The sequence below is a fragment of the Phalacrocorax carbo genome, chromosome 8 (assembly GCF_963921805.1).
Source record: "Phalacrocorax carbo chromosome 8, bPhaCar2.1, whole genome shotgun sequence".
Taxonomy (NCBI): Eukaryota; Metazoa; Chordata; class Aves; order Suliformes; family Phalacrocoracidae; genus Phalacrocorax; species Phalacrocorax carbo.
In genome coordinates, this window is record NC_087520.1 from 3110573 (window position 1) to 3136789 (window position 26217).

Here is a 26217-nt window from a genome sequence, read left to right on the forward strand (position 1 = left end):
ATGGTACCAGCTTTGGTGCTGTTCACACTCCAGTGAATCATGTTCTCATGTGTTTTTTCCTGTCAGAGGATGCAGAAGAAGAAAATCTTAGGGGAAAAAATACCCAAGAGCATGGCTCAAGAAGTCATTATTACTTTTTAACTTCTTCTATAAGAATTAATTCCTATTAAATCCTGAATGAGGTCTCAGGACAAGAAACAAGAATTGCAGCTAAAACACTTGCACTTGGTGCCAGCTGGCAGCGGGGGACAGCCTGGCTGCAGAAAAGAGCTGAGATCTGCAAATGCCGTGTCACCCCCTGGCAAATATATTCTGGTTTGACTATCTGCTCCATGAATTTCCATTTCTAACAGGTTAACTCTCAGATAAGATCTAACTCTGGGTGAAATAACACCCCAGGCAGCTAATGCAGAGGCTGTGCTACACACTGGCTGCTCGGCTGCAGCCCCCACGCATGGAGCAGTCCTGCTTCGTGCAACGGCGAGAAGTCAGCGGCACTTACTGCTCCGAACGCCACACATCACCCACAGACAGACGCAAACCCTTGCCCCACGCTCTAGACAGCAGTATGAACTTACTGCTTGACCCTAAAGGACACTCACGGCAGAAAGAAAATTTCAAGATATCAAGTCTAAATTCTAAAATATAAAGAAAATAAAGTAGGAAGTAGAAATACGCCAGTCTCAGACTCCCCTGGTGTCCCACCACTACAGTGTACCCCCAAAGCCTTCACTACCAGATCACACTCTTACCTGAAGTCCTACAGTCAGTTGGCGTCACATTAAACACTCTCCACCAAGAATATCAATATTTTTTCATGCAAATAGATTAAAAAAGAAAAAACAGATAAGGATGGGAGACCTGAAAGCCATTTCAATGGTAAAAGCTGGCAAACACACGTAATTAGATTTTGGTAACAAGTAAAACGACTGTGTTTAGTAACACAACTAGTGTCTGCACTGCAGACTAGTGTCTACGCTTAGTAAATTTAAAATCAGCTAATTCTGTTCAAGAATAACAGGAGGGAATCCAGTATCTGACAATTACCATAATGTTCTAGACCTGAGAAATGGCTCCTGTGCTTAAGAGCTTCCCTGCCTTCCTTCTATTTCAGTTGGCCTAATAAAAGATACTACTTCTCCCTACAAACCTTGACTTTCCTAGTCTAGTGCCTGATAAATAACCAGCCCAGAAAACATAGATTTATATGTGAATTTAAAAAAGAAAGTTTGTCTGTTCTCTCCAAGGACTAACTGGATCTTGTTAAACGAAACCCAGCACTTTGTCTTTAGAGAACTTTGCCAGTAGCTCATGGGTATATTCTTGGAAACCTCAGATCTTCTTTTTGCCATACGGCATGCCTGAAGGGAAAACAGTGGTGGCACCAGCAATCCTTCCAGTAGTTAAAAAGAAATACTAGCACAGGTGGTATTTGTGGAAAACAACACATCTGTTTTTACAGCAGCATGTGTAGCATCAAATAACGAAGAATTTGTTTCACTATGGATTTAGATCATACTGAGCATCTCTGTTCATGGAGCAGCAAAATCTGAACTCATCCCTTCTCACCAGAAATTAAGAATAATTAAAAAAATCCATTGCTGTATTTAATCCCAGAACAGTTTCAGTTGGAAAGGACCTGAAAGATCACCTAGTTCCAACCCCCTGCCATGGGCAGGGACACCTCCCACGAGACCACACTGCTCGAAGCCCCATCTAGCCTGGCCTTGAACACTGCCCGGGATGGGGCATCCACAGCTGCTCTGGGCAGCCGGTTCCAGTGCCTCAACACCCCACGAAAGAAGTCAGCACAAGTCCCAGTTTTAATAACTACTAGCTCTATTAGTTCACCTTATTCTTGCTTATATGGACTTCAGCTGCAGTTAAAGCTACTGGGTGCCTCTTTACACGCTGCAGATGGGATTTTGCACCAGTGAGCTAAAAACATCATCTGGGGTTGGGTTTTTGCTGTTTTTTTTTTAAATTGCAAACTCAACAGAGCAGTTCTGACCAACTACCTTCAACTACTTAGTGGAGGCAGCCCTTAGAGCCACCAAGGACACACAGTCCCTTCCCCTTTCCCCAGCAGGGCTCAGCCAGCACAGGTCAGCAGGGCTTCAGGGGACCCGTCGCCTCCTCCTCAAAGCCCTTCCCAAAAGAGCAGACGTGCAGACAAAAGCTCTGTCTCCAAAGCTGCGGAGGAGAATTTTAAGCTAGCAAAGGAGTGTGTGTTTGTGCTAAGAAGAAGATTTAATGTCTAAATTAAATAAGTGCACTATGCTTAGCTCCCACTGGCAGAGTGGCTGGGTATTAATGGCTCTCCCGCTAGAGCTGCCTCTCTCCGGAGAGCGCCATTAGTATCAGCCGCTTCCTGATCAGCACATCAGCAAAGGGGACACGCACGCACCGAGCCACGCTCCCCCCCCCGCTCTCTCTTCCCTGCTTCCAGTTAGCTCCTTAAAAGGAACTGTATTGCTGTTTTGACAGAAATCCTGTTGTCCCATGGGAATACACTGAAAGAATGAACAGGTTTGGTTCAAGGAAGGTCTGAAAATTATTGCTGCAAAACCACGAAAGCAAAATGGAAACTCCACCATTAGAGTACTGAGTCAATATTAGTTTCTCCATAGGAAAATAAATTGGATACTTTTAATGATTTAATCATGTTCCGATTGTGAAATGAATACAATAAAACGTGTTTCGGTTATGTCATTCCCACTATTAATTGCTGTGATATCTGAAACTGAAAATAATCCTTCAGGTTTCCCAAATGGAAAAAAACCACGGCAAAAGTCCACGCAGGTGCACAGGCACTCGGCAAGGCCAGCAGCGCCGTTCTCATAACGAGACCAGCCTCTCACCCTCCACTGAACAAACATCATCTTGTGAAATAATCACATTAGAGCTCCTGCCTGATGGAAAAGCAGAGAGGTGAAAGAAAAGACAGAGGGCTGCAATTATTATTTCTGTTTTAAAATACTAGAAGGTGCTCAGTTAAAGATGTCTGAAAGATGATGGGGTCATCTAATCAGAGGGAATACACCTCAGCTGTAATAATAAAGCCCTGATGAACACAATTCCTTTGAAGGGAGAATTGCAATGCCCAATACACAGATCAGCAAGGATTTGTTCCGGTGATGTTATTTATATTGGGTGAACATTAAGAGGTGGTAGAGTCATTTTCAGCATTGTCTCACATTCAAATAGAAATCCTTCTGAAGTTCTGAAGCCTGATTACTTCGCCAGCATCCCCACGCTTCCCAGAGATGCGTCAGGACATTCCAGCGGTAATTGCAAACTCTGTGACTTACCAAAAATGCTCACGTAGCGATACCTCTAATCCAGCTGACCTGTTCTGAACACATTTAGAGATGTCATCCAAATGTGAACCTCCAAATGTGGGCAGCATTTCTTATATTTCCAAAAGGAAGAAAGAGCTTTCTGCTGTCTCTGCTCCTTTACTGCTGCCTCCATGTGAGACTGCCCTCTAATTAGGGTATCTCATGGTATTGAGGAGCAGTCAGGGCTTCCAGGATAATTTCATGTACTTGTAAGGGCTTTGACTTATTCCCCACGCTGTGCCTTACGATAAGGAGTTACTGCTTACAGGTTTTGAGACCAACAGACCACTGTAATCTGTGACAGCCCTATATCCAGTACACATATTGCAGCCCAGGATAGACGCTTTACCCTGTCATGATGGCAGAACAACCTTGTTTTTACAAGAATGGCATGAGCCTTCTCTCCAACTTTTCTGTGACTCTGGCTGCTGTGCATCACTGCACCTCCCAGCATCAGGAACCCAGCACACTGGTCCAGCTGCGCTGAGGAGCACGTAACAGAGCAGAAGAGGCTGTGAGCTCTCCCATCGGGCAGACCCGCTCACGGGCTCATCCGTTAACTGAGCTCCATTACTGGCTGCTGCAGAGGTTCACTGTTTAAAGCACAATTAAATAGTTAGAAGAATTGTACTCTCCTATTATTAGGGTTTTCTATGGGTCACATAGTTATTTCGCTGCTGACCAGTGTCGAGACATAGCCCGGATCCTGACCCCTGCACACTAGGGAAGTCCCATCAGCATCTCGGGGTACAGAAACAGTCACCTCGCACACTCGGCGGTACATCTGCTCCGACTGCAACAACCCTCTTTTCACGAACTGTTGTTTCTCCATACAAACGTCTCTGGCAATGGATCATCCCTCATTGACACGGGTGCCAACAGAGTTGGACGTGTTGGTAACAGCTGAAAAGCTGCGTAGGGCTGCTTCCAATTTCTGGCTTCACTGACTCTATTCCCAGGGAATAAGGTTTCCCACAGTGTTGATTCTGCTAAAAGCGGTTGATGAGCTTCCGTATTTAATGGGCAATAAGAGTTAAAACCTAAATATTACTATTACATAACTTGAGGAAAACTAATAATTTTGGAAAAAATTAGGAAATTTTGGGAAAAGAAGAAAAAATACTAAGGAAAACAAAACAGGAAACTTAGAAAGGATAAGAAAAAATCTAACTTAAGTAACTGAGAGAAAAGTTTTTCTTTAAAACACTCAAATATGAAAAGTAATGAAAAAATCATAGGCAATTCACATCACAATTTCAATGGGAGAAGGAAAACAAATAGAAGAAGGGGCACTGGATGCCATTGGCACCTGCTTTGCCGTTGCAATGAGAAACTAAATTGAAATCTTGTAAGAAGTGACATTTTGAAAAACTTCCAATTCTGCAGATGGAAAACATGGCACTTTTTATTTTCCAGGCAGGAGCATAACTTTATGCTATTATCTGCTGGCTGCACAAGGTGGATTTCAGCTGTGGCCTTTCCACCAACTCTTGCACGCAACAAACCACAGGAACAGACACTTGTTGATAACCTTGACGGAGCTGGACCGATGTGCTGAACAAATTTAAAAGCCAGACTCCAACTTATGCCTCTGGAAGGAACAAGCTTTTAAGTCTATAGGTCCAAAATCACTTTTCACACATACTAATTTCATTCTGATAAAACACATTAGATGAGTTTTCTAATACGTGTCCAATAGTTTTACATTCAGTTAGAAAAAGCACCTAGGCTGAGATTCAGCCTTACTGAACGTCACATCTTTGGGGCCACTTTAGCAGAGAGAAATTAGAAGTGCAGCAGCAAGAAGGCATGTTTTAATCTTGCCAATGTGAAAGAGTAAAAGGAATGACAAAAAGACATACTACCTGTGAGGGAGAGGAAAGGACAGAGAGGAGGAGGAGATGGGGACAAGATATGAGGACCACTCTCGCGCTACTTCATCAACACACATAATGCCCAGGCTTGCGGTATAAGCAAAACAACAAACTTCTCTAATACTCTTCAAAAGATCTCATCAAACACAACAAACAAGCATCATGGCATGGATAGATAACTACTGCCTCGTGACAAACAAGGAAGTATTTATGGAAGGCTATTAAACTTGGATTACTTATCTCAGACAGCGGAGCAGTTGCAGAGTCACCAATCAGCTCTGGTGACTAAATACGTATCTATAAACGCTTTAGCTGTTTTATTCACCCAATGGGCCAAAATGGCTTATTCATTCTGTTCTGGTTTTATTTTGGTCTATCAAGTACAGTAAATGTGCAGTTAGGTGCATAATAAAAACTCCTTTAGAAAAGTAATTACATTACCTTACACACAGTAGATTTTTCTCTCCCAAACAACAAGAACAACCGGACCATTTCACAGGCTCATAAGTTCTTATTAAAAAATACACTGACACACACTAATTACTGAGATGAAATCTTGCTTGGAAATGTAAAGTCCAAAGGAAACATTTACAAACAAAGCAGAGCCCCCTGGAAAACCACTAATTTAAGCAGAGTATTTGCTGCGGCAGCCGCCAGAGACGTGGCTATAGCACCAACCACCTGAACGGCTCCTCCACATCCGGCAGGTTTTGGTGAGAATTGGATGTGGCAGAAGAAGATAACAGACCCACAGGTAAGTACTGTAAGGACCATCGCTGCTTGCCTCAGCCACCACCCCGGCAAAGTGAGGCACCTCCAGGAGAAGACACCGGAGCCTCCTCCACCATAAACCACAGCCCTCCCACTGGGCTAACACAGGCTGAAAGCTCAACACGCTGCATCTGCCGCAGGTAGGGGCCACAGCCACCTGGGTATAAGTGCCTGAACTAAGGGAGCACAGAGAGGGTAATTTCTGTCTTATTTTCTCTCTCGTATTTGGGCAGTGAGTTGAAGCTGTGAAAATATTAACCTAATTGCGCTGCCTTATGGTTAAAGCTCACTTCAGGAAGAAATGGCATGTTGAAACCTAATAAGTCTGTAAATGAAAATATACCATGCCCTTACACATTAAGTAGACTAGCAGCATGTTCAAAAATCATGCCTCAAAGACCTGATTGAGCCCATAAGTGACCCTGGACTTGGGTTTTGCTGGCTCAAAGTCTGAGTTACTTATTTTGCTAATTTCTGAGACATGCTGGATAAACTGGCTTGTTGGAGAATATTTGCATATCGCATTATACTGCCACTATCAGAAACATCTGCTGCCAGTTTTTTTATTCAGCCCTTACAAAGAAGTTTATTTTACGCCTGGTCTGAAAACTCAGGGTTTCCAGTGCATTTGCACCCTTCAATATTGTGTGCAAGCAGCGTATGCCCTCTCCATAGGAGAGAGGCTTCCACATCATGCAATGCTCTGCATAACAACAGTATTTCAGCAGAATTACATGGCTGGACAGAAAAGTGACATTTCATACAAATAGCAATGCACCACCCAGAACAATGGCCAACATGACTTCAAATCTCACTTTGAATTTCAACCTGGCTGCTGCTAAAGTTGCCTAAGTCAATAAAAGCTCGTTTGTCTTAAAATCTCTCCTTCGCTTATTCTTAAAGACAGGTCTCAAAAGACCAGTGCAAAGCAGCCCTGCTTTACTGCTCTGGGTCACCTGGAGGTAAGTGCTGGGAAGGGATGAAGATGCAGCCAAGACAAGGTTTGTGTGACAACGTGGTATCTTCCAAAAGACCACCCAGTTTAGCTGGAAAAAGTAGAGAAGCTTGTGGAGTTAATGGATGTTAGGGAAGGGAAAATATTGAAGTGGTTATCTCTTGGGGAAAGACAGGTAATTTACAGGCTGTGGAGCACCAAGAGATTAGAGGGAGGGATTAAAAAAAGGGGAGAGAGACTGCCCTGTGGAATAAAACTAATCTCTTTATGAAGTCTTCATCAAAATTTGGCATTCAAGCTGGCGAGGAGGTCATCCACCTCAGGCAAAGGCTGGCAGCACCACCAGCATCACACCATGACCTGTTGGGACTGATCTCTTCCCTGAGATCACAGAGCAGGCCCTCGGCATGGGGGCACGGGCACAGGGCAGACACCGCCAGAAGTGCCCCAAGAGGTACAGTGCCCGGCGTGTACCAGGAAAAAAACTCCTCTAACTCCATTCTTGCACATTCTTGCACAGCCTGAAGCCAAAAGTCTGTTCAGGAAACTCTGCCTTGCTGTTAACTGTTCCGAGAAGCTGGCTTGATGAAGTTGGCTTCGTGGCATGTATTTTGGTCATAAGGTTTAAGTCAGCAATTAATGTGTGATATAATTGGTTGTGAAAAAACCCTGAACAGCTCAAGTGATTCTAGTTTCTTAGACACAAAGTAGATCAAGGAGCCTTCTGGACCACGCCAGCGGATGAGGCTATTGTATCTCTGCAGGTGTGTGGGGGTTTGTGGCCCATGGAAATGAGCACCACTGAGGGACAACTCCAGCATCTTCCACAGTCCTGCAGTGGAGCTAGCTGCAGTTTGAGATCTCTACATCTGATACTGCTGTGCACTATTCACCTATGGTTACCAAACAGAAGGAATGCAGGCGATGGTAGCGCCCTGCTTTTTTCTTTGTCTTTATTAGCTTCCCTCATGTGCCAAGAGGTCATAAAATTGACTGATCTCCAGCTGCTCCCCACATGCTCAGATTAGGAACTGGGACTTCTTTGCAGGTGGGGCAGGGCTTGAGGCAGGGCTGGGCAGGGCTGCAGTGGGCAGCACAGTGTGGCAGCCAGCCCCAGCAGCACAGCAGCTTATTCAGCTGCCAGACCAGAAGAGTTTATTCTGCTTTCAGATGGAGAGAGTGATGCCTTCGGGCACATCCAGCCTCAGTACTCTGCATTGGGGATGCCTATTTATGAAGTATGGTAGTATGGAATACATATGTGTATTATTTTGCATCTCCCTGTAAATCCTCAAAGTCTTAGTTTTCTGGCTTACTTCCATCTTCTCCCTCTCTCCAACCCAGGAAACTGAACTCTGGCCACTCCCTAAGCTTGCCTACAAGCTCCTTCCTCCGGCCTGATGCTGGGAACAGCTGCCTGGTTTCTGCTGCTCAAGAAGTTTTTGCTTCAACTCCTTCAGGTCCATCAATCTGCTGCTCTAGCAAAGCCACATACTATTATATTTACTTACTAAACATTCATGCCCATTCTGCCATGAGCAGAATTCATTCCCGCTCCTGCCCCAAAGTACTTAACTACAGAAACTGATGTATCAATTTACAAGAGTCTTAAGCCTGCAAAAACCCTTCTGCTTCCAGCACCGCGAGGGCTGGGCATGCAATGGGTTTCCTATGTCTGCTGGCAAAGCTGGGCTAAACCGTGGCTGCGTTCACATTTTCAGAAGTAATCCATCTGAACGAACAAACAGTGATTTGGAAGCCAAACATGACCACTAGAACCAGCACTGTTTGGTTTAGAAAACTGCTCAGAAACTCCCTGGCTGAGCTGCAATTCACTGCTCAGCATCTGCAGCTACTCATCCTTGCCCAGAGTCCCATACACGCGTGTGCAATACCAACAGCTACTGTTCAGACTATCTAAGGAGTATCCGTATGGCTGTTTAATTTACTACTGTGTGTAACACTGGCTAATGAGTTGATTATTTGGGGTTCTTCCCCCTCCACATGGTTTTACTCCATCTGTTGGCTCTTGTCACTTAGAACCACACAATATGTCAAGTTTTAATTAAACACCATTGCTGATCAGTATGTGGGAGTGAACAATTTTGCCCCTTCCCCCCCAGTTTGGGTTAGCCTGACTCCTAAAATAAAATCCAAGCTAAAAAAATGCCTTGAGCAGCTCCTTGAAAATATTTTTACCTTCATTATTTCTACCTAATCCCCCTGCCAACACTGCAAAACTAGGCATCCCCACTGCATCGTGTATTTGAAGAATAATGTTCAAGTGGGATGAGGTACAAAAAGTGCTGAGGGACTGCAGTTTCTCAAACTCAGAAAAACAGGAGCTAAACATCAGATTAATATTCTGATCCAGTCAAATATCTTTCCCCAGGTAACACACTGCCATTCGCTGACATACACCCTGAAAAGCCAGAGATAATAAACATTTCTATGAAAACAAAAAGCAGCTGAGATGGACAGGGACATGAACCTTTGCTTTAAGTAAAGGCTGAGTAATTGTTAAAATCAGTGTAATGAACATGGAAATTATTCCTACCTGTGATCCTACAAAACAGGTACTTTTAATGCATAACCCATCCTCTGAACTTCAGGCATATCCTGAAGGTAAAGTTGGTGTGTTTCTGAACATGCCGACTCTGTATACACATAGCATATACGTGCAGATACGTATATCTGGCATAGTATCACATAATCTGGATGTCACAGGGATAGACAGGCAACCATGATGCTGGGAGCAGAGCTGCTTCTAAAGAGCAATACAGCCACAGCTACTGGTTTTGGTGAGCTTTGACCAGGCCACAGGGAACAAAACCAAATTTCTTGGACTCAAGCAATAGGAAAAGAACAACAGGATGGGAAATTAATAGGTGATTTACTACAAAAGTAATTACCACCGATCACTTCATTGTATTCGTGAAGGGTTTGAGGAGAGAAACTTGCCGTTCCTGCCAAGTTTGGAGAGCCTTTCATCTTCCATGGTTAGGTGGAAATTTGAAATGTGCAAGAAGAAAGGACGAAGTGCATAGAATTTCTAAAGGGCATTACTGTTTTATAACCATGAGTCAGTTTTTCATCTAGGGCATAAGAATTGATGTCAAGTGGCAAGTAATAAAATATTTCTTAAGCTGTTGGCTAATTGATGCAGCCCCAGAGATTTTCAGTAAAACCATGGCAACTTGGGAAAGCTCAGGGAGTGCTCCTCTCTGTGATCAGGAAACGTACTGTAACAATGAGGGTTGTGTACCCTTAATAAATAGCTACAAATACAAGCAGGACATCCACAACACAGAGTTTGTGAACACTTCAGAGAGGGTTCAGCCTTTCAGTTCCAAATAGATAGTTAAGTTCATATCTTTATGGTAGTGTGATGTCATCTGTCTGAATAAATCTGGAGTTGCATCTTATTTAATAAGATTATATGGACAAACAGAGTGGAAGCAATCTGCCTCAACATTTCTTGGCTGAATGGTTTCAAAAGCATCTTTTGACACAAATTAGTTGAATGGATGATTGCAAGCAACATAAAAACAAAAGTTTTAAGTGCTTGGGCTGGATCTTCAGCTAGGAAAGAGCAAAGGTGGTCCATTAAATTGAGCATGGCTTTGCTCATTTGTATCTACTGAAGATCTGCCTCTTTATGCTTAATGTGACTATACATACGCTTGGGCGTAGAGTTACACTCAGCAGACAATTTATTCTAGTACTGAGCAGCCTTTAGCCCCACACTGCCAACAAGAGCAGGAGCATTTGTTACCTCCAGAAGTTGCAGAATTAGTTCTTGTGTTCTTGCAACTCAAGAAGTTGGGAAAACCACTGGAGGCCCTGTTCTGCTAGACATGGGGAATGCGATGGACATGGATGTATATGGCTTTTACATACCTAAATTGTGTCTAATTTACAGCAACAGAGAAGTATCACACATTCATCTACACTCATTACACAGAGAAAACTCGCCAACCTTTAAAATTAAGCCCTGCCACTGTCAAGCCAAATACTTACAGGTGCTGCCTTCAGACCTTGGTCCAGTGCTTCTTCCAGTTTACCATAAACCCTTTAGTCTCCTGATTTTCTGTTGCATGCTATTCTCCATCCTTTTCACTAAAGGCCTGTCACGTCCACCTAATCTGCACTAGCTGCTGCTCTTCCTGGCTCCCTACTCCTGTTTCGCTCTCCCGCACTATTTCACTGTCCTGGGCAGCTGATGTAAGTGTGCAGCTTATTAACGTTTTTGCTCAGTTTCCCTGTGGACTAAGGGCAGGTAGTGCATAGGAACCAGCAACAATGCTAACCCCTGAAATCATATATAAACATATGGAGTAAATATTGGAAAAGTATTTAGATAGACATGGGAAAAGAGAAGAGACTGGATAACTGAAAAAAGGTCTGCCTGCTCTAACTAGCCCCCTGATTTTAGTTCAAAAGAGCAATATAAAGAGATGGTATTCAAATCCTGTGCTTGTTTACCACACGCTGGGTTTTCTTGAGTTTGTGATGTGGTTTTGTTTTGTTGGTTTTGCTTTTTTAAGCTAGCAACACCAAATCTGGCACCTCACACCATATTCTGCTTTCCATTACATGAGCATAACGGAGATGGGACCTGCAGCAGGTTGTATACATGACCCACTGGGAGCAAAACTGAATTTAGGAAGGTATTCTTGCAGCTTCTATTCAACTACCAGAATGAGTTTTCTTGGGTTAAAAGTTCATTTTTAGTCAAAAAGGGTAATACTTGAACACCAGTTAGGCATACCAGGAACAAAAATAGATCTGCAGCCATTTCTGTTTAAATTCAGAAGGAAATCAGTCTTCTTACATCACAGTGGAAGATGGCTGCCAGCTGCAGTCAGGGAAGCATCTCCCCTCCGTACCACAGCAATTAAAAGATCATGCAATTATAGTTGATCTGCCGCCCACAGAAGTCAAAGGAAAGCCATTCATCGACTGTAATGGGCTTTGGAGCAGCTTCAAAATTTCTCCAGCATATGTAGTCCTGACACTTCCGAAACCAAAAGCCTCCCAGTTTAACTACACTCATCCACAGCTAAAAAAGGAAGAAAGTGTTTTCACATCTCTTTCTTTCATCTCATATAAACACAACCCAGCACAACTGACCATCAACTGGCTATTACATGGACTATTTGTTGAATGAAGTATGGCGAGTTAGTATTTACCCGTGGCCCATTTGACGACAATCAAGGCTTTGTTTCCTTTGAAAGAAGAGGGTCTGCTTTCAATCTAAGGTACTCAAAGCTTTTGTCAAAAAAAAAAAGAGAAAAATTCTGAAAAGTGTAAGGCAGGATTTCCCCTCCTTTCACCAAAAGCTTTTTTAATTATCCCCGACTCGTCCATGGGCATGGGATAATAAAAGCAGGCACAAAGCAAGTTCACTGCAGCTCTCACCTTTGTGGTACTTTCTATTAGGTATTTTTAAGTTTCAAAGTTTTTCAGCTTTTCACAGAAAGGCAAATCTTCCACCAAGGGAAGTCAACAAGCATAACCCTCCACACCCTCAAATATTCTCCAATCATCTAATTTCCTCAGGTAAAAACCATTATCCACAAAAATTACCATTTTAGGGGAAAAAAGGCCTGAATCTTAAAATCAGACCATACCGTATCACAAAATTTATAATAAAAGCTTTCATGTGCATAACTAATATTTCAACCCTCCCGTTATTTTTTTTCTAGCACTGAGTGGTATCTGCTCTGCACACATTTTAATACTGAACAGGTTTCTGAAGGCTTTTGTTGAATTATTTTATGGGCAGTATTGAGGACTAACTCCAGAGAGGAAGATACTTAACCACTGCAGAAAATCCCCAGGTAGCTCCGCAAATCCACAGGCTTTTGTGACCAAGATGTATTTACTCTGTTTGTTAGCATTTTCTTCTTGACTTCGGAGAAGTTCACAGTTCTTCAGACATACTTGATTATTCAAGTATGCATTCAGATTGCATTGCTGGGCATAAGCCCAATTTATCCATAGACCTCAACTCCCCAACTACCATCCCCTTCTCTCCACTCCATCTGTGGATCTAAGAAGCCTTCTGATGGAGAAGTTCATTATAGTCAATTCATTTCTGAAAAAAAGGTATGGTTTCACCCCTCCAAATGGAAGTCAGGTCTCAGCCACCCTGTGAAGGCACTGAGAAATCAGCATAACTCATAACTGAGGCTGGAAATTTGGTGTCTAGAGGCATTCATCTCAAAATCTAGTTATTGGTCTGAAGTAACGTTTCCCAAGTACCCACATGATCTATAAACTCAGTCATGCTTTCAAAAAATTGCTGGATTTAAGTTCTTGTAGGTATTTCATTGGGAAGTAAATTTTGGAGACCTAAATCATATCTGATCTAGGGATATTTCCACAGAATTTTATTCATTAAGTCCATTTTCACAAGCATGGATTCAGTCTCCATGTCTATGATGAACTGCACCACAAACTCTATAGCTAAAGCATGACTGAAATGTCTCCACATCCAGGATGCCAAGACGCTCTTCTGCATCTCAAAGGAACCCTGAACCATCCAAGAGCCCTCCTCAGTCTGACATCAAGGGAAGTCCACTAAAACTGGATTTCTGCATGAAAAGTGGCAGAAGTTTGACCACACACACATATGTAATGGAAATCAGAGCTAAGCATATTTCACTTTTAGCAAAAGCCGTATCTTTAATTTATTCAAGACACTCTGCTGCCTCAGCCTCACAGGAAAAAAAAAACCACCCAAAAAACCACAAACACAACACAAATGAAAATAACCACAAAATACCCAGAGGAGACTATTTGCCCAGATGAAAAGTTACCCTTGAACCTGACCTTTTTCATTTATGCAGTAAAACAGTAGTAGTTACCCCCTCTTCCCAATATACAGGATGCCTGAAGCAATTAAAGAAGCTGCTGGAACAAAACAGGGGAATGCATTAATCTGTTGAAGGGAGTGTGCCACCCGCTTCACGTTATACCGAGACAGATGAGGCAAGCAACTGCCTGATCCGGAAAACATCTGCTAAACAAAATCAAAATTAATGATAACCAGAATGAGCTCTTTGATGGCTGATTCTCACCCAGCTGCCAGGAACCATCAAAGAGCCTCTCACGGCAGCAGCCAATTAGTTACACTGCAAACGGGTTCACAGGAGCAGGATCTGAGCTCAGGGCACCAGCACGACTCACATTTAACACTGCTGCACCTTTGGGTCTATTTGCAGTGTGCTGATGCATGGAAAACCCTGTCTGGACCTTTTTTGCCCTGAAATGCTCCAGGGTCAGAGTTTTGATACTCCGCCAGCACCCAACAAACCTTGACTTGCATCCCCAATACCATCACGCAGTTCTGTGCTGAAAAAGCAACTTTTCATTGAAAAAGAAGAAAACACCACAATTTGCAACACTAAAAACTGTCAGGCAAGCGTTAGGAGGCAGTCTCTTTGAAACCCCACAGCAGTACGCTCTTTCAAGTGTGTAAACTCATGTTTGTTTTAGAAAGTTACTGCGAGAATACTCAACACCAACACATACATTGAAAGAAAACTGTATTTTTTTCCTACCTTTTCGTCTTGTAACTTCAAACCTTCTGGAGTCCTAGAAGGAAAAAGAGAATTTTTTTGTGGGTGGGGTTTTTTTTTTAAATACCAAAATTGTTCAAAGGCAGCTTGAAAAGAAACCCCTAAAAACATTAATCATTGTCCCAGAAAAGCACCTGTGAAGCTCTACACAATAACTAATTACAAGCGTACATTTCAGTTTGTCCACAGATATTTAATGGATCAATACATCATCTAAACTGATTCATCATTCAGTGATAAGTTACATGGCAGAACACAATATCTTTCTTTAAAATAGATTCCCCCCCCCCCCCATTGATGTTAAAAGGGAGCAGCTAGGAGGGTTATTACTACTATATCAAGGATTTAGGGTTGAGGAGGGAGGAGCCATTACAGACATTTTTAGCAGAGACTTCTTCAAATACCTGAATAATTTCAAAGCAATTGGTCTACTCATGCTTAGAGTTGAGGGCTCGCTTCCATCTTTGCCCACCGACATCATTTGCCCTATTTCTTGCTAAGCACCACCACCATCTCTAGTAAAGAGACTTCTTTTAAAAAGACACTGCATAACGTCTCAAAGGGTATTGCATTCCCAGACAACACTATCTACTTATACTAATGGTGAGACTCCAGAGGAATAAATATTTAATTCCAAGCAGTAACATTATTTATGTGTTAATTACAAATACTTATAATTCCCATCATTCGAGTTACTTCTTGCAACCGGTATTGAAAACAGTGGAATCCTGGAGGGCTCTAAAAGACCATCTTGCCTGGAATCGTGGTGACCTGGTCACTGAAGGGCAATGCAGGATTAAAGCCACTGAGTGCAAACTTAAACCTGGAAGACCCCAAAGTGCCATCAGGCCCCAGCACCATCTCCACCATGGTGCCCACCACCACCCAGACACAGGGGAGACGAGCAAACTCTCCAGACCCCTGCCAAAAGCTTGTAAGGCAGGTGTTTACTCTTGTGGATGTGCCTTGTTTAACCTCATTTCATTCCCTTAGCACTCACTGTTCTTAGATGTTTGTTTATCAGAGAATGAAGTAACAAAAAGGTTGGTTTCTCTGCTCCCTTTTGATAAGGAAATAACACATGGACTCCCCAGACATCTGAGCTTTCTAGACCACCTGAAGCTTATTATTTCATTGTACTTTTTCACCTTTTTTTTAAAAGCACCTCCCTGCAGACCACATTTAGACAAAGGGAAGTATAGTGCTAAGCATCTAATGAAATACCTCCACAGTCCCCTTCTGCGGTACGGAGCACCCTGCCACAGGGTAATTGAAAATAAAGCAAGCTGCCACTGGAGCACACGATGAAAAATACAGAGCTTTTCAAAGAAGATAGAAATTAAAAAAAAAATCAGCTTATGGAAGTAACAGCAGTTAGCTCGGCTAACTCCTGAAGGCCTTACCTCCCTCACTTACATACATCAGGCAGCACCAGGTCATTCTGAGTGAGGTGTTTTAGTCAAGGATGGAACATTACCCGCACCGCATGCTAAGCTCTTCATTTACTGCCTACAGAACTGCCCCTTTCTGCCTCCTGCCCCTCTCCAGGACCCCAGCGAGGGCCCAGCTCTGGGCAGGGCCCTCCCCAAGCCAGACGTTCCTCCAACCCAGAGGACCACATCACATCACACATCTCCTGGCCCAGCTCTGCTCAGACATGGTGACAATTTATACCTTGCCCATTATCACCAGTTCTGTATGCAGGAGATACTGCTTTTCTCCTACAAGTGACCAGCAAGCAGTTTTTCTCAAAAACAAAGCTTTCGCCAAACCCACAAAGGATCAGAACAGCAGAAATGGTCCCCTTGGCACCCTCCAAGTCAACTGAGGGGGATGCACAAAAAAATGGGTATTTGCTTGTAGGAATACTAAGTCATTATTCCCCATAGGACGCTACCTCAGTGATCTTGAGAAATATGTAAAATGGCATTCAGGATTAGTACAGACTTCAAAGCATTTATCCTCTTTAGGCAGCCAAGCTCTGAGCTGCGTAGACAGTTATACTCCAGGGACCTCTCAGAGCTTTTCAAAATATTAGTTTGAGAGGTGGGGCACAGGATAAAAAAAAAACTTCAGATACAGCTTGCTATCATTAAGCACATGTTCGTGTAATATATGCAAAAGGGAAGAGTACTTTTAAAGTTCCCCTGGAGCCCCTCACTTCAACAAGCTGCTGGAATTCTCTGCAGTTCAAAAGCTTAGAAACACTAAAACTAATTACAAGTATTACATTGATCAAAAGAAAAAAGACAATCATACTCTATAAAAAATTCAAGAGTCAGCTCACTTGTATTAAATACCCTTTTGGTATTTCCATGAAAGAAACTGCACAGACATCGTGAAAAACAAAGGATAGTCTTCAAAGTTTCCTGTCTTTTACTCTGTTCCCCTTTATAATTATAAGCTGTAATAAGTGTAAACTTCCCCACAAAACAGACGCAGGATTCAGAGGAAAAGCGTCTTAGAAATGCAAAGGGAGAATGTGAGGTCAGGCTGCAAGTCAACACTTCTCATTACGTGGGAGAATACCAGTGCTTCCCCAAAACACCTCTTTCCATGAAGACCGACCAATGGCAATTGAGAACACTCAACGCTGCAGAAAAAATGAGAAATGGGAAAAATACCTGGCAACCACGGCAGGACTTAAAGAGCAGCCACAAAAAGGCATCAGCTTCAGGTACAGACACAACTGTGGCTTCTGTTCTCCTAGTAAAGTGAGACTATGGCAAGGACTCATCCTTCTTAGTTTGCTTCAACCCAATCATTTCTCTTCTGTAGCACAGAAAAGAAGAAACGATGCTAATTTTTCTCCTTGAGGGCATGTTGAACATAAGACCTTTCTATTAGTGATCTAATATACCACTAAGAGACATTACCAGCGAGCCTGGCCGCAGGCACAGCACCGTGCTGCACGCTATGACTTGGGCAATCTCTCAAAAAAAAAAAAGGAGTAGTCACCCTTTCTTTGAAGTGGAAGACACTGCTCTGAAGTAAAAATCACACAGAAGTTTTAATCATGTTACTAGCAGAGAACCAAACTATTTTGATAAAAATGACACTAAAGTTCTTGGATGCACTGCCCGAGGAGGAATGCTTTTCTGTGGCAGCCAGAAAGCAGATGGTTATAAATGAGACTTATTTCATGGGCACCATTTAATGACTGCAAATTCCTTTAACTAAAGAACTAATTTTATCAGAGCATAAATCATATGCTTTGAAGGGAAAAAATTGTTTCAGATTTCTCATTCCTTCTATCAAGGTTTTCACGAATACCGTTTTAAATAGCATTTCATTAATGCAATACAACAGTTTTATTTGTCAAGGTTCGCTTTTAGCACCTATTTTCCTCCTTTTTAATGCTAGTTAATTGAACACAGAATAAAAGGCCCCTCTGTTCTGCATCTGAAGTGCCTAATCATTGTTACGGGGAAATCAATGTAGTACGTTTGCTCCAGTATTGCTTTTCACCAGATATGGAGCTACTGAAAAACCCCATCTCCAAAAAATTAACCAACTCAGCGTCAGAGCATGAGAGCAGATACAGTGTCATCAAATACGATTAGTAATCCTACCTGGATTAGGAGGGACAAAAATAAAATAAAAATCAGAACTACAGTTCACTACCCGCTGTCACACAGCTTCGCTCCCCCGGAGCTGCCGTGTGCTGCACATCAAACACCTGCATGAACCTTATGCAATTTAGCAACTGTTTTGCACAAAGTCCTTTCCTGCTCTTACAGAAAGGGAATGTCAGTCTTTCAGAAGACAGCATCTAGAGGTCCTGCCAAGACATAATAGCTGGTTTGTGTTATAGGCTCCTGATTAATGCTGAATCATGGGCCCAAAGACGAGCCGAGCGCTTCTGGAATGAAGAATCAGATTTCATTCAGAACAAACACGGGGCGGCAGGAGTCGGGGAGAACTTTGTTGTGCAGCATTAAAATACAACTACGCGGGGAGAATACACAATACAGTACAGTGCTTGAGAGCCAATGGGCTGCAAACTGATTTACTGACAATCATTAGTGATGGATCCGAGCAGCAAAACCACTTTCAGGTTGTTTGCTACCAGTGTAAATAAAACCTTTAAACACCTCTGCATAAAAACACATCTACATTTGTCTTATATAGCCACACAGAACATATTGTGCACTACACAACACAGCAAAGCTCTCTTCTTCCTGTAAATCCCTGTTGCAGGGAGAGCAGGCTACGTGAGCATCTGCTTTGCTCTTGATGATGCAGGAGGCCCCTCATCTCAACTCCATGAGAAAAGGGGGGGGGCATCACACCACGTGCAGAGAGCACACAGCACCTTCCTACCTCAAGCTCCAATCTCCACCAAAACACTTTACAGTCCAAGGTTTCCTTTCTCAAATCCCAGGATCCCAGGTTGGAAGGGACCTCAGGGATCATCTGGTCCAACCTTTCTGGGAAGAGCACAGTCTGGACAAGATGGCCCAGCACCCTGTCCAGACGGCTCTTGAAGGTGTCCAAGTCAACCCCTTCCCTGGGGAGATTATTCCAATGGTGACTGTCCTCACTGTGAAAAATTTCCCTCATGTCCCATCAGAATCTCCCCAAGAGCAACTTGTGTCCATCCCCCCTTGTCCTCTCCATGGGACTCCGTGTAAAAAAGGAGTCTCTACCATCTTTGTAGCTGCCTCTTAAGTACTGGTACATGGTGATGAGATCCCCTCTGAGCCTCTTTTTCTCAAGGCTGAACAAACTATTGTATTTTACTTCAGTCTACACTGTATTTGTGGTTTTTTTGCACTCTTGGATGACAGAAGATTTGGCTTCAGCTCTCCTATGGTTGAACAAACTCAAGTTCGCTGGCCAGCCCTATTCACTGTCTTGGCACTTAGGGGTACTGGTTTTGAATGGCTTTGACAAGTGAAGCCCAGGACACATAAAAGAACCACTGCCACACTAAGAATGCCAATTACTCTGCGAAGATCCCTTTGGCTTAGCTCTATTATACCAATGCTAACCAGCAGTTGACCATTTTCACTTGTTAGAGCTGCACTCAAGTAAACGAGGTGGGGGGGTGGGCAAGGAAGGACCGCATGCATGTTCCTCTTAGATGTCTAACTACAGGCAAGACTAATGCACTGCAGGACTAATTTCTGATTTGGAAAATAATGATCTGTGAAGCCCAAGAAATTGCTGTACCAAACTGCGGTGACTTGTTTGTTATGTAGAAATCCGATTCCCACACCTCAAGGGCAATCCCTATTAACAACATCCACATATTCTCCCCAGCCAAGGAACGCGCAGGCAGAGCAGAACAGTCAGGCGGATGCTCTAACTGTACAAAATGATTATTGCAGCATGAGCAAGGGGAGGTCATTCAGAAACAGTGCAGGAAGCACAGTGTGATGCAGAGCTTCTCCAAAGCTCTAACACACCCATGGGACTGGGGACAAGATGCAGACACACAAACAAGCTGCTCTTGAAGTTCTCCTCAACTCTAGCAAAGTGACAAAGCCCAGCCTTTAGGCAAGTAATATTAACCATCTACAGGAGGTTAGAAAAGTGTCATTAGGTATCTAGAATTTATAACTCCTTGATGGAAGTATAACAGCACATCAGTCAAAGCTGCTCTGCGTGATTAAAAGCAATCTGTTAACCTGGATCCTACAACTATAGACCAGACATTAAGGTGTAGAATGTAATACACATCCTTAGCAGCCATTTAAATAGAAATATGACAACCCACTAATAAAATTGCCAGTGGCTGGACAACAATCACAACCACACAAGCTTTTCATACACTTGGTTGACATATTTGAGCAGCATATTCCTGTCCACAAGGCGCTTGGACAGCCCCAGTGCTGCCCCATGGGGCTGTAGACCAGGCATAACAAGAAACAGCATGGGACAAGGCTCCCTGCCCTAAAATATTGCTCTGAAATGCATGCAGAGCCTAGCACTGTTACAAGTTACAGCAGCTACATAGGACTTTATGCTTGGTTTGTAAGGGATGTGCAATGCACATAGGTAATCTACTGACAGGGAGGGAAAAAGGACTGTTTCCTGATTTTTCTTTAACATTTGCTCTTCCTTTTGTCCCTGCGCACCCACATGTAGCCACATGCAATTTCCTGCATTCTAATTTGAAGAGTGAGCATGCTTTGCAAGGTTAGTAATTAAACGGTCACAATTAGGCTTGAAATCAGGAAAGACAGGTTCCTGCCTGCTATTTCTTCCTACTTTTCCTTTGACTAAAACCAGAAGATAAGTGCTTATAATCCAGTCACGCAGAGGCGCATCACCAGCAGGAATCACCAAGCAATAGCTTAATGTAGTATTTGAAGGTGCAAATCTTCACAGTACAGTGTCTCTTCATTTTTCTTTCCCAGCTTCCTCCATTTGCAGACCAGTATTTAGAGATTTGTACATGGCTACAGACTGGCAGCCTCTGATCCCACAAGCATGATGCTTAACATGTACCAAAGAGGTGCTACCTGCCCCCAAGAAGCAATTCACAAGCAGCCTTGCAGTGTTTTCAGTCTCCTGCCCTCTAACACTGATGCAGATTTAGTCAAAAGAAGTCCCTTTCTTACGACCATAAGCTAAGGTTAACATAGGGGACTTTGCCAAAAACAATGTAGCAGACGGAAGAGGTGCAGAAGAACAGGTGCCACATTTCAGATCCACAAGTTGGCTGTTTTGGGGGACTGTAGCCTCCCTCTTACCAGATACTTTGTGGAAAACTCTGCAGTGCTTGTGCAGGGGGCTGAATCAAATTCAGCACATGCCGCTGGGCTCACGCTGGGTCTATCACTAAATTAGATATTACCTCTGCACACATCAAGTCTCAAGGGGTCTGCCTCTCAGGATCAGCCTAACTGCTGTACAATTTCTAAATATACAGCTCTGAGTCATTTAGCAAATTAATGAAGAAGTGGCTGTTCCTATTAATAGATTATCATGCAAGGGATTTTTTTTTCTCCCTTCAAAGCATATTATTCTTTATCTCAAGCGAGGGGTCAAGAAAATTACACTGACATGCAGTGCAGGGCTAGGTGAGGCACTCTGCACACGGACTGAAGCATTTGCAGTGGTTATGACTAATACGCAGCTTAGTCTGACAATCAGGATTTTCTGTTTACAACCACGAACACAGTATATTTTCAAAAAAGATGCTAATGAGGCAGAGAACATCCACTTTATTGTTTTGAGCCAGGCAGGAGGAAGAAAAATAAATCATGCGCTGCTGTTTAGAGAAAGCTTGCTATCAGTACAGACGCTGGCAATTTAGATTTGTCCTGTCTGGTATAAACATTGAGAGAAGCTCTGATGTCTCAGATCACACAGAATCATCTGCTCACCCATACGGTAGCTAATTGAGATAATTGCTGCATCTCTGATTTTACTCACTACTATTTCTGGACTTCAGATGAGAAATACCAGGTATAGCTCCATAAATTTCCACATTGTCAGAGGGAAGCACATGGGATGCCTGTTTTAGAAACCTCAAATTTGCAGATGTGCCCTTCCTAATCAAAAAAAACCTAAGCATTCCTCTGCTTGTTGGTAGGAAGGACTTAAAGTAGAACTGACTTCCTTTACAAGCTACCGCTACAGGCTTTTTTTTGAAGGGAGGATATGCTACATTTGGAAAAAAATTATTCAATATTTAGTCTCTTAAGGTTAAGTAGCTTCTGAACAGAATATCAGAAAGCATAACCCTCTGCCACATCATAGCCAAGATAAATACACCTTCGATTTTTTTTATTTGCAAGATGTTTTAGTCATCTTATTCTCTGCTTCAGGAATATACGAGCATTTCCCCACCTAGGTATGATTTTTCACAGTTGCTCACCTGTGACATGAGAAACTTCCTGAAATTTGATTCCCGCAGTCAGTTTGTGCCACAGCTCAGCGCAGAGCTGGGCACACCGAGCCCACAGCCCCTCCGCTCCCCAGGGGACAGCATCCAAGCGCTACCTACCTCCAGCTACAGCACCAAAAGTCAAGGTCATTAGTATCCAAGGTACCAATTAAACCACAGGGAGGGCACCCCTGCAGCAGCTGGTGGTCCCCGTTGCCATTAGCTGGAAGTTGATAGCTCCCAGCAGGTTGGGCACTGCAGCACCACCAAGAGGTACCACACACTGCATCCTCCCAGAAGTTTTTTTTTTAAAAAAAAACAGGATTTGGTTCTACAAGGGACTGCATACAAGAGGGTTTAATCTTTAAGTTGTGCTGTAAATGCACCCTGACAATCCCTGACACTCTCACTATTGAACCATAAGCATCTATAAAACTCTTCAAATGTTATGCGGTTACTCACATATGCAGTACCTGCCTTGTTCCAAGTAACCCAACATTCACATCTTCTAGTACTTCAAGCATAATCGCATCTCATAAGATACAGCATTTATTAAACTCTCTGGGTACCATCCCATAGGACGCAGCATTTATTAAACCCTCTGGGTACAAGGGAGGGGGTAGGTGGGTTTGGGGATGCAGCAGAAGGACCCCAACATGTGTATCCAAACACTAGAAAAACATTTCACAGCCCCTTGAACTGCCGATACTCTGATAACCAGCACCCTGGGTAAAAGCTTCTCATCTCCACAGGGAAAATATACTAGTTAAGATTTAGAACCATCTACAAACAGCAGTTCCAGCTTGTTAGAGATACCACATAAACAGAGGTAACAAAGAGTGAATTATCAGTACATACCAAAGCGATACAAAAATAAATTCAAGTCTTGTCTCCCTTTACCTTCATTAATGTTTAAAACAGGAGCAGGCTGTAACCCAGTATAGATTTTAATTCAAATCTGATTCTTTCCTTACTTCCTCCAAACTGACTTACAAGCAGGAAGAGTGCACACATGGCAGAGAATACATTACTAATAATAATACTTAAAATACCAGGATATTAGATCTTCAACTCCATATAAAATTGGTACACTGTTCCTGTCTTATTCCAAGCTCATGCTCTGAAATTACACTTCTATTTGAATTATAAGCAAAAGCTTTTATCCAAAGCCTTTGCAGTTCTGTGCCTTACTTCCCAAAGCGCTCCTGTCAGATTAGGAAATGCGACTTTGCTGGGGGAAGGAGCACAAAATCATCCCCGTGACACTCCTGCTGCTTGGAATAACCAACTGTGGTCTTCAGCTGAGGCAGTAAGTGAAACAACATTAAAGAATCTGAAGGTAATTAGGAATTTTGGCAGTAACCGATACTCCTGGACAAGCGCAGTTGAGGCTGTGAGTGGACTCCAGACGGATGCTTCATCCTGTGCAGGATGGCACTGAAGGGCTGGTATGATCCAGCTGGTTGCAGTCATTTATCACTTGGAGATTTTTAAGCCATTCAGGTGCCATGCAAGTACTAACTAATGAACAAGTCAGACAATGGAAAACCTATACAGCCAACACCTTCTAAATGCAATAAGAAAGTTATGGTACCTTAAAGAAATGAGCATGTTTGCCATATTCATCAGCATAAAAATAAGTGTTGGTGTAACTACACATGCTACTGGGAGGTTGGCAATATAATTTAAGGCATAAACCACAAAGTAGCAAACATAATGGGTAAAAATTATCAAGGAACTGAAATAATGCTGGCACAGCTGGTCCAGTTTACCCCTGAACCATGCTGTCACAGTCCTAATTTGATATACCACTGTACACTAACAGTGTCCTGCTCCTTACAGGGATCAGGCAGTTAAGATGCATCAGTGAGGTATGAACATCTCGCAGCATGGGGAGGGGAAAAGCAAACAGGCCAGTGCTTGGACCTGCAAGAGCCACTGGTACTCATGTGAGCCCTCAGAGCACGACTTGTGAGCTCTGCGCTGGCAGAGCCTCCCCAGGGCCACGGCTCTTCTCCCACCCGAGCGTGGGGTGCTGTGCACATTTCTGGTGTCTCATGAGACTTCTTAAATAGAAGGATGGGTGGCAAAAAGAGAGCACAGCATGAAAGTCAAGTACGAACAATGAAGTATTTCTACAGAACCACAAGGCAGTTCTGGTTCTGCAGCCCAGAGCTGACTGCAGGACACCTGCCAGTCTTTCCTGTACTGTTCAGGGGTTATCAGTGGCATCCAAATATTTCCTTTAACAATTCAGCACAAAATAACTATACATGTACCACAACACAGGATTATTCTCCACTTTCACACTATCCAGCTAGGACAATATTGTTCAGGCTACCTGCCAGCAGTGCCCCAGAAAACATAATACAGAATTTAATTTCTGAGATGCAGCACTGTGCCAACTTGTGTCTGAGGAGCTCCCTGCAGCAGATGGGAGACCCGCTCCTGGAAGAGCTGACGAAGACCTGCAGTGCTGCTCTGCTGCACCACGGGTCGGGGAGATGAGAAACTTGCCCCAAGAACCACGGCAAACCCAGCTTGACTTCGGCACACACAGAAAAGCAGCCTCTCAGAGAAAGTGGGAACAAGAGAAGGCCAGCAAGCTGTCAAATCTCAATATTTAATTCGATGCTTTCGTAAAATACCCCAGTACGTTGAAATATCAGTTTGCGCTACTAGCGTGGGTTACCTTGTAGAGACTGAGTGGAAAGCCAAGGTACTACTCCATCAGAATCTCCTGGCCAAGTTCTCCTTCAAACCCAAACTCCAACGTTATTTCAAATCCAGGTTGTTTGTCCCTTTTCTGCTATGCCCATGCCTGAAACTCCCTTCAGCCACCACCAGTGGCAATGACTCGCAGAATTACATTTGTGAATTCCTTTCAAGAAAGGAGAGGTGACCCCAGATTGCAGCACCTGCTGCTTCATGGGCAACTCAAAGCCCTCCAAAGCCAGCACAGAGCTGCCCATGAGATGTGGTCACCTCTAAACTGTCCACCTTTAGCACAGAATCAGTCTTGCTGAAGGCAGAACCTGTCCAAAAACATCACCCCAGAGCAGGTGAGCTCTATGTTTAGGTATTTTGGCACATATCCCACTCAGAAGGATTTAGTCCCATGATGGTTCAGCCCTGGGAAGCTGCACCTCCTGCTCCACAGAACCTCCATGGGCATCACCCAGAGGCTTCAAGAGCTTTCCTGCACCCTCACAATGTAAAAGTGACAGCAATATTCTCCAAAAATTAAGATGGACCAGGCAAGAAGCAGCTTTTCACTTAAATACAAACACTGCCCTTTTTTAAATTAGGTTTTCTATTGTAGTTCTTTCTCCATCCATGGATTTTCAGACTGCATACACGTTTATTAACTACTCCAATCAGGACTAAAAATAGTTCAGAAAACAAACCTCTTCCCAGGAACAGCCCATAAATTTGAGAGTTGGAAGGCTGAGCATCAGGAAAACATATACCACTGCTGTATTAGAGAGTTAATTTCTCACGCAGAAGGGCTGTATATTGCAGTCTATGGCCTCAAGACTTACTTTTCCTTTATAAATGCAAAGCACAACTGCAATAATTCTACCACAGACCATGAAGAAATCGATTTAGCAATCTGAACATAAATTAAGCAATGTTTTTGATTCCGTAAACTTGTTCCTGTGTAGATCAGGACAAGTATTAGCGAAGGTCAGTGACCCACACCCAAGTACTTGTTTTCATAAAGTCCATAGGAACTTGAGATCAGAGCACACTTCAAATTATTTGACCTGTAAATTAACCCTTTACACATTTTCAAAGCAATTTTAGTGAAGTGCTATGAGCTTTTCTATTTGCGATCCAGTGATTGAAA

At 43.1% G+C, this 26217-nt stretch overlaps 1 protein-coding gene across 2 annotated transcripts in view; it reads right to left on the reverse strand.

Annotated features, from left to right (window-relative positions):
* The window catches only part of FSTL4 (follistatin like 4), a 247838-nt gene that overhangs the window by 214114 nt on the left and 7507 nt on the right, over positions 1–26217 (reverse strand). For both annotated transcript variants that reach the window (XM_064458304.1, XM_064458303.1), the window contains exon 3: positions 14510–14543. In XM_064458304.1, coding sequence (XP_064314374.1) covers positions 14510–14543 — 34 coding nt within the window. The remainder of the gene's footprint in view (positions 1–14509; positions 14544–26217) is intronic.